Source organism: Labeo rohita, unplaced genomic scaffold (genome assembly GCF_022985175.1).
Source record: "Labeo rohita strain BAU-BD-2019 unplaced genomic scaffold, IGBB_LRoh.1.0 scaffold_30, whole genome shotgun sequence".
Classification (NCBI taxonomy): Eukaryota; Metazoa; Chordata; class Actinopteri; order Cypriniformes; family Cyprinidae; genus Labeo; species Labeo rohita.
Window position 1 is genome coordinate 722,163 of NW_026129217.1, and position 15,153 is coordinate 737,315.

General features: G+C 38.6%; 2 protein-coding genes across 2 annotated transcripts in view; one reads left to right on the forward strand and one right to left on the reverse strand.

The window, feature by feature from the left end:
- The window catches only part of LOC127160213 (uncharacterized), a 522,769-nt gene that overhangs the window by 164,171 nt on the left and 343,445 nt on the right, over positions 1-15,153 (reverse strand). The gene's annotated exons all lie outside the window — the stretch shown is intronic.
- Positions 598-11,561, forward strand: LOC127160205 (guanylate-binding protein 1). The gene is made up of 9 exons (XM_051102861.1): positions 598-787; positions 886-1,013; positions 1,301-1,410; positions 1,590-1,777; positions 4,368-4,610; positions 9,098-9,378; positions 10,083-10,295; positions 10,456-10,558; positions 10,950-11,561. Exons 1-9 carry the CDS (start codon positions 613-615, stop codon positions 11,390-11,392), a joined length of 1,884 nt encoding a protein of 627 aa, XP_050958818.1. The 5' UTR covers positions 598-612; the 3' UTR covers positions 11,393-11,561.

Below are 15,153 nucleotides of genomic sequence, written 5' to 3' on the forward strand. Positions count from 1 at the left end.
CAGTTTTACATATCTAGGGTTTTGATGCTGTTTTATGTCTGACGATTGTGATTACACATGGAAGCGGATTCTTCTTCAACAATGAAAACACGGTTTCTCAGAGCACAAGTATAGCTCAAATACTTTGATTTTTTTCTAAGTATAAATCAGGTATACTTAAATGTCATTTTAAGTATATTTCTGAGAAGTACATAAAAGGTATACTGAAAGTATACTTTCCTATTTTTAGTGTAAAAGAAGTATACTAATAGCACACTTGAATAAACTTCTTTTTCATAAGGGTATCCATGATTTTGATGCTGTTTAATGTCTGACTACACATGGAAGCATTTTGTTTTCTTCTTCACTTGTGTTTTGGAAATTCTGTACAGAAGATGTGCAATAGCTCCCCCTACTGTATAACAATGAAAACACAGATTCTCAGAGCACAAGTACAGTTCAAATATACTTAGACTTTTTCTAAGTATAAATCAAGTATACATAAATGTCATTTTAAATATATTTTTGAGAAGTATACTGAAAGTATACTTTCCTATTTTTTTTAGTTTAAAAGAAGTATACTAATAGCATACTTAAATAAACTTCTTTTTTGTAAGGGTATCTTCCGTGGCCATGGACAAACCAGTGTGCTTGATTGACACATCGTCCGATGGGAAGCTGTTTGTCCAGCAGTCAGCGTTGCAGGTTCTGGAGCAGATCCAGCAGCCAGTGGTGGTGGTGGCCGTGGTGGGTCTCTACCGCACCGGGAAGTCCTACCTGATGAATCAACTGGCAGGAAAACAAACAGGTCAGCAGCACAGATGCTATCCAAACGCTCATGCCGTTCAAATGAACGAGCTCCCGTGCATGTCAGTCATTGTGGGGTTTCTGGTGTGCCATTATCAGGGTTTGCACTGGGCAGCACAATCGAGTCCAAGACGAAGGGCATCTGGATGTGGTGTGTGCCTCACCCGACTAAAGCAGGAACCACTCTGGTGCTGTTGGACACTGAGGGACTTGGGGACGTGGACAAGGTGACAAACTAAAGATAATGTAGTTCCATCATGTATTATCTACGTATATGTCTCTGTGTCTGATAGATGGTTGGCCATTCAGTCGTTCAGGCCTAGTGGCCTGGTTGAATGGACAAAGTTCTGTATGTTTGCTGTCATGTTTGTTTACTTTTTGTAGTGACCGAACCAAACCAAACAAATATCACTCTGAACACCAATCTCGCAACCACAGATCATTGTTAAAATATCAGGAATTGTGTGTCTGTTACGGGCTGTAGTTTCATATAATCATATCCTGTCTGTCTCAGGGCGACTCAATACATGACACCAGGATCTTCTCTTTGGCTGTCCTTCTGAGCAGCACTCTAGTCCTGAACAGTCGAGGAACCATTGACAACAGAGCTATCGAGGATCTGCAGTATCCTTCTGATCATAATTTAAATTTCATTTTTTCAGTTTTGTCATTTTGAAGCAGGATCAATGTAATGTGGCCTTCATTATAGATAACTTTTAGCTAGTACAAAACACCTCAGTTTAAACGGTTGTTTTTATATGTCGTAGTGAATGTTCAGCAGTTCCTTGACTCACACTAAACAGATATGTCACTGAGCTGACAGAGCACATCAAGATCAAATCACCTGATGAAGTTGTAGATGATGCAGAGTTTGTGAAGTTCTTCCCCAGTTTTATCTGGGCTGTGAGAGACTTCACTCTGCAGCTGAACATCGATGGTAAAGACACAACAGAGGATGAATACCTAGAGTTTGCTCTGAAGCTAAAACAAGGTAATATCTAAAGCCTGAAAGTTTTATTACCAGCTGCATTATCATTCTGTTAACAAACCTTTCTAGTCTGTTTCAGTGAATTATTTTAGGTTTCTGGATTTATCTACATCAGGGGTTGGCAAACTTTTGGGCATGAAGTGCCATTTTTTATTTTTCTGGTTAACTACTGTGCCAATAACACTTTTCAAAAGTTTCCTTATTTGAATGTTTAAATTACACAATGTTAACCCCGTCCCTTAAACGGGTCATCGGATGCCCATTTTCCACAAGTTGATATGTTTCTGCAGAGCTCACACTACAGGATGTTTATTTTTTCCCCTCCCAATCAGAGCAAAAATATTGTAGAGCACCTCGATGGTTCCGATAGGGTGTTAATGTGAACATTCACAGATGAATCTTGCTATGCTCACACAAATCGGGCTGCCCCGATCATAAAACATGCTTGATATTCAGGATTTTAAATCTGATCACGGCTATGATTACGTCAGTTTTCAACAGCCAATTCAGCTGCTGTACGGTCCATTGGATAGTGGAGATGGAGGAAACTGCTGCTTATGTTTTTGTAGCAACACTGTCTTAATATACCCACATGGAGCAAGGAAAGCAATTGCCAAAATCAGCCCATCTTTTTCCAAAATTTATACTACTGTTTTAGCAATTAAAATAGTTCAGTTTTGTATGTAATGGCAAAGTGATTATATTTCGTTTCGTTTTTTTATTAAGTTAATTTAGAAAAATGTGTGGAGCATTTTTTGTTCGTTGAATATAAGTTTTTGTTTTTTTTAATTTACTGACCAAGCGGTCAGCGGCAGACAGTGAGTTGATCATAGACTATGTTTAATCAGTTTTGCCTTCTCAAATCACGACCTGCCTAAAGTAAAATCTATGGATATAAAACAGTTAAAGCATATAACAGTTAACTAACATTTGTAAACATTTATTTTATTTTTTATTTTATTGTTTTTTTAAATTAATTATAAACTACAACAAAACATATGCAATTATAATAATACATTCAAATGAACAGTGAATAATAATAATAATAATAATAAAAACATTTGTAAACATTAGTTGCTGAAATGACGATCTGTTGGGTAAGATCACTTAAGAGGTGCTCCCTCCATCATGATAATCTTAATAATATCTTGTAGTGTGTGATGAGGAACAATTTTCAGATCTTGTAGTGTGTGCATGTTTAAGATTTCAGAGAATATAATCTGCAAAGATTCTCCTTATATGTGTGCTGCAACCAGATTTCATAATCAGTTAGCATTTTAAAAATCCTGTAGTGTGAGCCCAAAAGTGTCTTAATGAAAAGTCTATAAAACATGCTTTGGTTAAAATTTCTCAATGGTAGTGTAAATAACACCCTTTTTACCTTGCCAAAATCATCTTTGCAAAATTTATCCTGTTTCGGTCGAGGTTGCTTTAAATGTTAATGAGTTCTGTTTGCCCTGCCCCTCTCTTCTCTTTGGGGAGTCAGTAATTTAGCCAAAGGCATTGAAAGATTCTTTAAAAAAAACCTTATACTCACTTCTGCTGTAAGTGAAGCTGGATCATTAATGATTTGCGTGAATACAGATGGATATATATATTTAAAGCTCTGAGGTCATGTCAGTCAACTAGTTTCTGTCGGTGAGTAACTGACTGAGAATGGCTCTATTATTTATATATTATTTGTTTTTACAGATTAATTAAAATTTTTTATCATTATAGGGTAGATTTGTACACACACTGCCAACACACATTAATGTTCAAACAACATGAAGTTTGCGTCACTCATGCTTATCACATCGGTCACATCACATTTCCTAAGTCAGCATAGTTTGTCAGTACAGTCAGTAATGTACCAGATTGAAAAGTTAGTATCTGCAATCCAATAGACACTGCAGTGTGGTGGTGGCTTGAGTCTGTTGAATGGTGATGTAATGCTGTGTTGTCACCTAGTTGGTGAGACACAGTGCTCTAAAGTTAATGAGCAACATCCCCATCATTTAGTCTCACAATGAGCTTATCATACTCATTTGGTACATTATTAAGGTCCTATGATTTCCAGAATTTACTGTATAATGTGGAATTTCATGGAATTTGTTGTATTTTTGATGAATAAATAAAAACAGGTCAGTACACTTAAACCAAATCGCAATAGACTATTGTCTGTAAATATTAAACCGCAAAGACTATTAAACATGAATCCTCATGAATTATATATTTTATATTTTGTTCTAGTTGTGTTTTAAAGCTATTTATAAGTTGTCACCACATTTGAGTGACCATTGCAAAAAAAATGATATGTATATACTGTATATTCTAGTTACGTATACACTGTATTCTTTATATAGTACCACTCAAATGTTTGGACAAACGAATGGGAAGTGTGTCCAAACTATTGACTGGTAATGTACTATAATATACACATAAAGAATATTGGCTGATATAGTGATATCAGACATTTTTTACTGCCTAATATCAACATTGGCCCCCAAAAACCCATATCGGTCGGGCTCTAGTTTATAGTTTCCTTGTTGCAGTTTTTATTTTGTGCACTGAGTGTATTTTGACTGAAGGACATTTTTGTGTTCTCTTGAAGGTAACTCGACGAAAGTGAACAATTACAACCTTCCGAGAGAGTGCATTCGAAAATATTTCCGATCTCGAAAATGTTTCACCTTCCCATTCCCAACCAATCCAGACAATGTGTCTTATCTGGAGACACTGGACCCAGCAGAGATTTCAAAACGATTCTTGGAGGTCTCGGATCGTTTCTGCCAGTTTATCTTTAACCAGAGCGAAGTGAAAAATCTGAAAGATGGATACACAGTCACTGGCAGAGGTAAATCATTGGTTCATGTGGACAGAGTTTTTTGTTTTGTTCTGTTTTTCTACATAATGTCAAGTCAGAGTTATTACTACAATGTTTATCACAATCCACATACTCTGTTTTCAAAGCAGCTTTGTAGAAATTTATACTGCTATCTCTGCAATGCCTTAATGCTTTAACCTTCATGCCGTTTTAGAGTTGGGCAATAAATGTTGATATAATGTATAAACAATTCACCATTAAAGCAACAAGCTGCACAAGTAATATATATAAATATATATAATTTCAAGAAGCAAAGTCTTGGTATAGACACAAAACTCATTTCAGGCAGAATTTCTAAATTGTGATGTGCATCATTACTGTGATGGAAAATGATTCATATAATGGTGTGAGATTTTGGTCATATCGCCCAACTCTAAATAGCTTATCAGGAAGATGTTAGAAATTCACTTCAAAATGCTTTACAGGGCTGTGCGCTAACTTCTTTTGCACATAGCACTGGTGCTACAGAGGTTGAAAGTTTTGTATCACAGGCCAAACGGTTGTAGCACAAGTCAGGGGTGGGCGATATGGCATAAATATCATATCACAATTTTTTTCAGGAATATCACAACTCATGATTTTATCATGATTCTTTGTCATGTTGGCTTTACTATTTACTACTAATTTCCCTATTGTAAAAAAAAGAAAAAGCCTTTGAAGATAACACAATGGCAGACATTTAGGTCAAAGTGGGTGAAGATAAAAATCTTGACTAAAATAATGACTAAAAGTCATTATTTAATATTTCTTATTCAAAAATAAGAACAATGTTATACATTAAAAATACATATACAAATAAAACAAACAACATTTTTCAGGAATTCAGCAATTTCATTGATCAGTGTTTAGCATTCAAGAAATTGAATGCACAAATATTAAAATAAAACACTGTATACACTTTATACATCAATTGTATTTTTTAAAGCAACTGTATTAAAGTTCATGAATTAGGAGCAGTAAGTGATTTTTCTGGTTTGTTGTTTTATTAACATTAAAACAATCATTTACCCAAAACAGAAAATTCTGTAATCTGTCAGTTCAGTCAGTGTTTTTTTTTTTTTACACAATCATTTACTGACTCTCAAGTTGTTTTAAAACTGAATTAGTTTCTTTCTTTTGTTGAACATAAACGTTATGTTGAAGAATGTGGGTAACCCAACAGTTGCTGTCAACTTCCATAGTATTTTCCTCTCTGCTATCAAATGTGGACCAGCTACTGTTTAGTTACCCACATTTTTTAAAATATTGTATTTTGTGTTCAGCACAAAAAAGGAAATTAATACAGGTTTGCAACAATATGTGAGTGAGAATATAATGACAGAAATGTAATTGTTTGAGTGAACTATTCCGTTAATGACAAGCGGCACCATTTTTAGGTCTGTTGCTTTAATAGCTGCATCCGTTTCTCTCTCAACTGTTTACTTTTATTTTAAGCCATAACCAACTGTGTTTATATGTAACCCTTGTATGTTTTTGACAGTAGCCTATTAGATGCAAAATCAGACGCAGAAGACAGCTTAGCCCAGTAATCAGGGGCTGTTTGTGCATGTGCTTCAGGTAGGCGCTCAGAAAAAGCTTAAGTCAGAATAGCATGTGAATTAAATGTTTAACAGCAAAGCTTTAAAGCAGATGCAGTAGAGATGTAACTCTACTGCTGAGTCCACAATTTAATGTGAACGCATGTCGCGCTGTACAGTATATAGAGGTGGATGCGACTGAACTGCAACTGGTAGAATGTCCGCTGTAGCACATAACTTAAAGTTCAATAAACATTAAAATTCTATCATTTAAACACCCTCATTTCATTTTAATCCTGTGTCTTTCTTTTTTGGAATATAGAATAATATATTTTGAGAACTGTCTGTGGTTCCATTTCGAACAGTCTCTCCCATTGCGTACAACACAGTATGGAAAAACTCCTGTTTACTCCGTTACTGAAGACTGATTTGTTGACGTTTGTGTAGCTGCACAAACCAATGGTGCTTTAGCCCACCAGAAAGGGCAGAGCTCACCTCTATAAGTCACCTCATGGTGCCATTTCTTCAGAATTTTTTCCTTCAGTGAAACAAAGAAGCCAGAATAGAAGGAATAAGCTCAGCCTGCTCACTGCAGTAGAAGCCTTCCCCTGCAGTCATCCAGTGGGGTGTAAGAGCATATTTCTAGCGATGTTGTTGCAAATGTCACACTGCGAGTGTGGCTCAGGCAGGGTTTCTTTGCACGATGCAGAAGAGTGGAGTGGGTGTGTCGCCTGTCTGGGCAATGCCCACGAAGAGACTATTCACTCACTAAGATGGAATTCTCTCAGAGAGCATGAGTCTCGCTCTTCACTGCTCACGGATCACCTTCGTCAATGAAGGCAGCCCCACTCTCCTGTTCTCCTCTCTCAATGAGGTCTGTAAAAGCAGCAGTGGAGTGACAAGGCTGTGCAACAGGGTTTGAGTGATTTCACGTGGGCACAGCCTTACTGTCTCGCTGAGACAGGCTGCCTTTGATGCGAAAGCATGAGTCTGTCCTTGCTCATGTTTCTCCTATCCAAGCTGCCTCCGAGGAAGAAATGGAAGAACTCACGGTTTAGGTGATCAGACTTAAGTGATTTCATGCCAGCACAGGTCCTGTGTGTTTCACTCTCCTCATAGCACTTTGATCTGCCAGTGTGTTTTACACATGAGGATCAGTGACCACTCTTCTGCATCGAGCGGTGGGATCTTTTTATGCGGATCAGTAGAGAATGCTATCACCAATGATTCATATTGCTGACAACTTTGTATTTGAGTGCCCTGTTTGCCTGAGCCACACCCACACTGAGGCTGCACACTCATACTATGAGAGCGTGTCCCACTCTGTTTCACTCGCGGATTGCCTTCTTCAGTGACAGCAGCTGAGTAACTGGGCATTAGTGATCTCACTTCTGCACAGGTCCCACATGATTCACTCTCCCTGCAGCATTTTGATCTGCCAGTGGGTTTTACACAGGCAAACTACTGCTGTGATGGCGGACCCACAAGCGCAATTCTTCCCTCCTCATTACCACGAAAGTCAGTTCATCACCACCTTATGGCGAGCCACCATTTGTAACAATACAACAACTTGCCATCTGGCTCCAGGCTGGGAAGCCATCCTGGATGTTTTAAGCTGGTTTCTAAATAACATCATGGTGGTAGTGTACATCAATCACCAAGGTGATCTCAGGTCACCCTCTCTTTACAGGATGGTTTGGCACCTCCTATTTCGGGCACAGAGCAAACTGCTCTCACTGAGACACATGCTGTCCAGAGGCAATGTAGCTACAGGAGAATATAGACTACATCTTCAGATGGTTCAAATGATTTGGTATGTCTTCAGGAGAGCAGAGGTCAACCTCTTCAGCTCAAAAGATAACTCTCACTGCCCAGCTTATTACTTGATGCAGCAAGATGCCATGTCCCACGATTGGTCCAATCGCAGCCAATTTAACTAAGGAAAAGGAAAGGACATGATGTGTGTGGTGGTTCCATGTATGGTGACCCATACTCATAATTTTTGCTCTGCATTTCACCCATCCAAGTGCACACACAGCAGTGAGTAGTGAATAAACTAAAACACACACACACACACCCAGCAGTTGGGGGTTTGGTGCCTTGCTCAAAGATCTCACCTCTGTCATGGTATTAAGGATGGTTATTCACTCCCCCCACCTACAATACCTGCTGGACCTGAGACTCGAACCCACGACCTTCGGGTTACAAGTCCGATTCTCTAACTGCCTCTGACCCTAGGACATGCCTGTCCTGAAGGACTTTCATAGGCGAAGGGCATGATTTGGCACCCCCAGCCATAGCTGTGGAGCTTTCATGTCTGGCTGTCACTTCAGTCACAAGATTCTGATTAAATGGCACTTGGAGCCAATTTATATAGAGGTCAGCTTCACCCTTTCTGGTGGGCTAGAGAGCCATTGGTTTGTGGAGCTACACAAACGTTACCAAATCAGGCTTTGGTAACAGTAAACAGGACTTTCCCCATATACTTTCTATCCAGTGCTCATTCCCTTGTCCCAGGGAACCAATGTTACGTTAGTATACAGAGCAGTTTTTGTCCAAACAAACGTGCCATCTTGACTTACTCGTTTTCATCACTTTCACATTAATTCTTGTGCCCTGACACGTTCGTTTAACTGAACATCCAATCAGAGTTCTCGCTCTTGAATCAGGAAAACTGCAGCAGATGTGTGGAACACAGCAAAAAAACTAGCCCAACAGATGCTTGCCGATGGCCTGACATTGGCCAACAGCTGACCATCGGTTTGATGTGGCCAGGGCCTAAATGTTTTCTGTCTTTGCATCTTTATTCCCAGACAACTTAATGACTTAATCTTTAAAAACACTGCTTTAAAAAAAAAAAAAGCCTTCTGTTCTGATAAGATTGCATGTAATAGCATCCATTTATTTTTACATTACTTGTACTCCTCTACCTTCTTAAAGTTCTGGGCCATCTTGCAAAAACATATGTGGACACCATCTCCAGTGGGGCTGTGCCATGTCTGGAGAATGCTGTGATCGCTATGGCAGTGATTGAGAATGAGGCTGCGGTGAAGGAGGGCATTGACATGTACCAGAGTGAAATGGAGAAGCTTAAGAAGTCCTTCCCCCTGGAACTGAATGAAATCACCTCGAAACACCAATGCTTCAGTCGTATGGCAACACAAACCTTCATGAAACGCTCCTTCAGGGACAGTGATGGGAAGTACTTGACATCTTTAGAGGTAGGTGGAAATTGTCATGTCTAATGACAAGAATAGATGGTTTTAAGTCTGTTATTGGAAAATAGGATTAAAACTCTAATAGCAACATGTAAAGGAGAGAAAAGTGAAAAAGTGTCATGATTCGCTATCATGTTGGATAGCTCTCACTGTTAGAGCAGGCTGATCAGGGAACACAGCAGATCAGGAGACCACGGTGGAGCAGGTGGAACCAGCAGAGCAGGAGATCATTGTGAGGTCAGCGGAATAGGCAACCAAGGTTGAGCTGATACAGGCTGTAACTCCTTAGAGTTGACAGGGAACTCAGAGAGGGAACTCAAGAATGGCCTCCATAACCTACATTTTGACAATCTATTAAACTAGCTACTTATAAATGTTTGTGTGACCACAATTTCTCATTACTGTAAATTAAATAGACATTATTTTCATTTTCTTAGTAATGTCTAATATTTTACCTGTACTCTGTAGGGAAGACAGTGGTTCAGGGGTAGAGAAAATGACTGAGAATCAAAATGTTCCCAGTTCAAACCAGTGTGTAGAGACACTAAACCTCTTGCTGATAAAACACTGCATGGTAGCTTCTACCATTAGTAGGTAGATATTGCTTGTAAGTTGCTTTGATAAAAAGCATCTCCTAAATAATTAGATAGGAAAAAAGTTGAAAAATGAACATTCAGAATCTTTCCTGTTTTGTTTTGCTGTTTTAGGAAGCCATCAATCATCAGTTTGACAGCTATCTCGGGAACAATGAGAAGGCTTCTGAGGCAAAATGTGAAAGTCTTTTAACAGTTCTTTCTAAACCAATGACAGAGAAGATCAATCAAGGATTTTATGCCAGAGCTGGTGGTTACGATCTCTTTTGCCAGGACCTGAACAACATTGTGAATCAGTACAATGCACAGGCCACTAAAGAAGTCAAGGTCATAAATGTTACATTATTAACATGTGTTTTTAAAATGTATCACTGTCTTAATTATGATTATGATAGTGATGATGACATTATGGTGTATATATTTTGAATGTGTATTAACTGCATAATGTTTTTAACAATATGTTTACTCTTTCTGTGTTTCTTTATAGATTACTGAGGTGTTGGAGAAATTTCTACAGCAAAAGGTTCCAGTTACCACATCCATTCTGAAGGCTGATAATAAACTAACCGAAAATGATAGAAGGATTTGTGGTAGGAGCTTTTTGTGTGTGTGTGTGTGTGTGTGTGTGTGTGTGTGTGTGTGTGTGTGTTTTTAACATAGTAGACACAGTAAGCACTAAACATGACAATATGAATAGAATCAACTCATTTGTACAGTTAGGGTTAGGGTTGAGGTTCAGTTAAATGAAAGGGTAGTGAAGGGTCATTTAAAACTGCTCTTTCAAATAAGGTGATGGCCAGAATCTGAGGGAGTCTTATTCCATATCTACTATAGTTTTGAACACTGCAGTTTTTAGTGTAACTTTATGAATGTCAAATGAGTGGGATGATGTTTAGAACTATCTGTGTTAGGTTTGTCTCCTTGACTCTTGTCTCACCTGGACTCATCTGTTTTTCATCCACTTCTTTTTTGGCTGACCAGAAGAGAGAGAGAAGGCAGTCCTTCTGGAACAGAAGAATAAGGCCCAGGATGAGCGGCAGCGTCAGCTGGAGATGAAGATGGTGACTGAACAAAAGAATAATGAGGAGAGGGTGAGACAGATCACACAGAAAATGAACACAGAGATGTTGCTCCAAAGACAGGAGATGAATCGCGCCATGGACAGTAAGCTGTGGGAAAAGACTGCCATGATGGAGAGAGGCTTTCAGGAGAAAGCTAACCAAATGAACTGGGAGATACAGGAGTTGAGGAGGAAGAATAATGAGGCAGAGGAGAGAAAGTCCAGAGAGTCCGCACAGTTGATAGCAAATATAGAACGAAGAAATGCACAGAACATGGAAGCGCTGAGGCAGCAGCACAGAGAGCAGATAGCAGCAATTAATAGTAGACCAAGACATCAATCTTCATCCTGTTCTATACAGTGAAATGTGTTAAAAGTTGTAATCCACTGCTTTTACAAAATTCTGAATTCTAACTACTATAATTTCACTGAATACACTGTAATACACTGACTATAATGTCACAACACAGCAAAATGGCACAAAGCTTTTTTTTATTTGCAGTGAATATTGATATACTGCAAAAAATGTCATCTTAATAAAGGATTGGATGATTCTTAATAGAAACCTGTCTTTACCTCTGGATATATACAGTCATGTGAAAAAGTTCAGACACCCTATTGAATTTCATGGTTTTCTGTATCAGGACATAATAAAAATTATCTGGTCCTTGGCAGGTCTTAAAATTTTGAAAATAAATCCTCAGGTAAACATCACATGACATGTCCCACAGTGTCATTATTTATTTAAGAAAAATACAGTCAAGAGGCAAAGACCATGTGTGACAAAGTTAGGACACCCTATGAGTCAACTGCCTGTAGCAGCAATAACTTGAAGCATTCATTTTCTGTGTGACTTTATCAGTCTCTCACATTGTTCTGGAGGAATTTTGACCACTCTTCTTTTCAGCGTTGCTCCAGTTTATTGAGGTTTGTGGGCATTTGTTTATGCACAGCTCTCACCAGCATTTGAGTCAGGATGAGCTCTAGACATGGACTGGGCTGTTGCAACACCTTGATTCTTTTCTTTTCATCCATTCTGTTGTAGATTTGCTGGTTTGCTTGGGATCATTGTCCTGTTGCATGACCCAATTTTGGCCCAACATTAGATGTTGGACAGATGGCCTCATATTTGACTGTAGAATACTTTGATATACAGAGGAGTTCATGGCCAACTCAATGACTGTGAGGTGCTCAGGTCCTGTGGCTACAAAACAAGCCCAAAATGATCAGCCCTCCTCCAGCATGCTTGTCTTTTGGTATGAGGTGTTTGTGCTGATGTGCTCTTTAGGTTTTCACCAAACTTGGCGCTGTGCATTATGGCCAAACATCTCCACTTCGCTCTCGTCTGTTCAAAGGACATTATTCTAGAAGACTTGTGTTTTGTTCAGATGCAACTTTGCAGACCAAAACTGTGCTGCAATGTTTTTTTATATATATAAAAGATGCTTTCTTCTGCCAAGCCTCCAAACATGACATTTTTGTCCCATATTTTTCTAATGATATTGTCATGAACTTTATCATTTAACATGTTAACTGAGGCCTGTAGAGTCTGAGGTGTAGTTCTTGGGTTGTCTGCCATTTCTCTGAGCTTTACACGGTCTGATCTTGGGGTGAATTTTCTGGGACGTCCACTCCTGGAAGGAGAGGTGTCTGTTTTAAATGTCTTCCACTTGTGAATAACCTTCAAATAGTTTGGAAATGGCCGTATTGCTCTTCTCAGATTGATGGCAGCAACAATTGCTCTTTAAGATGATTGCTGATGTCTTACCTCCTTGGCATTGTGTTAATAAACACCTGAAGGCTCCAGAGCAGCAAACTGCCAATCTTTTGCTTTTATAGAGGTGCTCAGACTTGCTGATGATCAGTTAATCAAAGGTATTTTAGCAGTGCTTGACTGTTATTTACCCTCTTAATTCCAATGTTAACAGTAAGGGTGTCCTAACTTTGTCACACATGGCTTTTCCATTTTGGCTTTATTTTTATTCAGTAAATAATGACAAGGTGCAATTTGTCATGTGTTGTTGTTCATCTGAGGTTTTATTTTTGAAATTTTAAGACCAGCCAAGGACCAGTTTTGTTTTAATGATGTCCTGATACGGAAAACCATGGAATTCAATAGGGTGTCCAAACTTTTTCACATGACTGTATATGTATGTATATGTATATGTATGTATGTATGTACAGTTGCAATCAAAATTATTCAACCCCCTTGACCTTTGCTGCAGAGAAAAAAGTTTTATGAAAACAATTCAACAAATCCATCAGTATACTATTAGAGAAAGTTTATTAAATAACATTTGATTCTAAGAAAATAAAGTTGATGAATAATGAAAAAAATCAAATTGGCTTTAAACGCTCATGTTCAAAACTTATTCAATACCCAAAAGTAAAATTTGGTGCACAATCTTTTATTCTTTAAAACCACCTATAAATGCAGGGTTTCCGCGGAGTCATAAAAACTCATAAAATGTCATAAATTTAATAATAAGGATTTTAGGTCATAAAAAGTCGTAAACGTCATAAAAGTCATAAAAACGTCCGGATTTTCCATATAAGGTCATAAATTACATTTAGCCACGTCTTAAATTGATATGATTTTTCATTCATTGGTTCAACCGTCACCTTCCCACTGCTGGTGGCGACATTCATTTGTTTCGCCGCTTGTAGTAACAGACTTGTGGGAATGAAAAAAAAAACCTCTCAAACGTCGCCTACTGTTCGTCTCCTCAGCTCGTCACTGTAAGTCGTTGCTTAGTTTAACGTTAACTGTTTAGTTTAATTATATAAAAAAATGGGAAAGTGTACATTTAACGAGCTATGGCTCCAAGATGGTGCTTTTATTTTTTGGCTTAAACCCGTCGTAAACAATCGGCATCAAGCCTATTGCACACTGTGTAAGAAGGCGTTGGAGCTGGCTAGTTTAGGCATACAATCCTTAAAGTCGCATGCCAAGTCAGAAAAGCATAAAACTGCTGTAAAAGGTCTGCAGCGGGTGCAGGCGATCAGTCAGTTTTGTTCGGCTCCGACAGTAACGTTACCCGGTCCAAGTACAGCGCGGGATTCCGTTTGTCTCGTATCCAGTGCCACACACAGTGGTTTCGGATCAACCTCCACACTGAAAGCGGAGGTCCTGTGGGTGTTGAACACCGTGACTAAACACCAGTCGTACAAGGGGAACGAAGATATTTCCGAACTTTTCCGAGCAATGTTCCCAGACTCTGACATAGCAAAGAACTTTACGTGCGGGAAAGATAAGACCTCATACATCACCCGGTTTGGCTTGGCAGAATTTATTAAAAAAGACCTCGTCTCCAAAGTCTCGGGGCCTTACGTTCTCATGTTTGATGAAAGCTTCAATCACACAAGCATGAAGAAACAGCTCCTTTCAAAATCAAACGCTCTCAGGTGGGCAAGCAGGGAAAAACTGGCTGAGCTGAAAAAGGTTGAGGAGGAAAATCGCAATTAAAGGGGACGAACTGAGAAAAATGTAGACACTGACTGAATGACTGACTTTTAGTCAAAGTAATGCCGTAAAATAATTGTTACAATTTACAATGTTACAATTTACAATGTTCCAGTTTACAATTGCAAGTTTTGTTCCTGTGTTCTTGACACTAAAAAAAATGTAACCTTTAAATAATACTGCTTTTTATTTTCATAATTCGTGTAGGTCATAAATTTAAATCATAATGGTCATAAAAAGGTCATAAAAAGTCATAAATTTGACTGGCTAAGCCCTGCAGAAACCCTGAAATGCTGCATGGAAGTGCTTAGAAGCTTCTGTCACCGCTGTACTGCAATCTTGGCCAATTCCTCGCCTGAAAAAGCTTTCTGATCACTGATAATCTTTGGGTTTTACTTTGCCGCTGCTTTCTTCAAATTCAACCAAATATTTTTAATAAGAATTAAATCTGGAGACTAAACAGGCCACTCAAGAACATTCTATGACTGACCTCTGAACCAAGCATAAGTAGATTTTAGGATGGCTGTCCTGCAGGAAAGTCTATTGATCATCAGCTTCAGTCTTTGCACCAAAGACATCACAATTCTTGCCAAAATGGCCTGATACTTCAAAGAATCCATACTATCCTTCATATGATCATGATTTTTACTTCCTGCAACAGT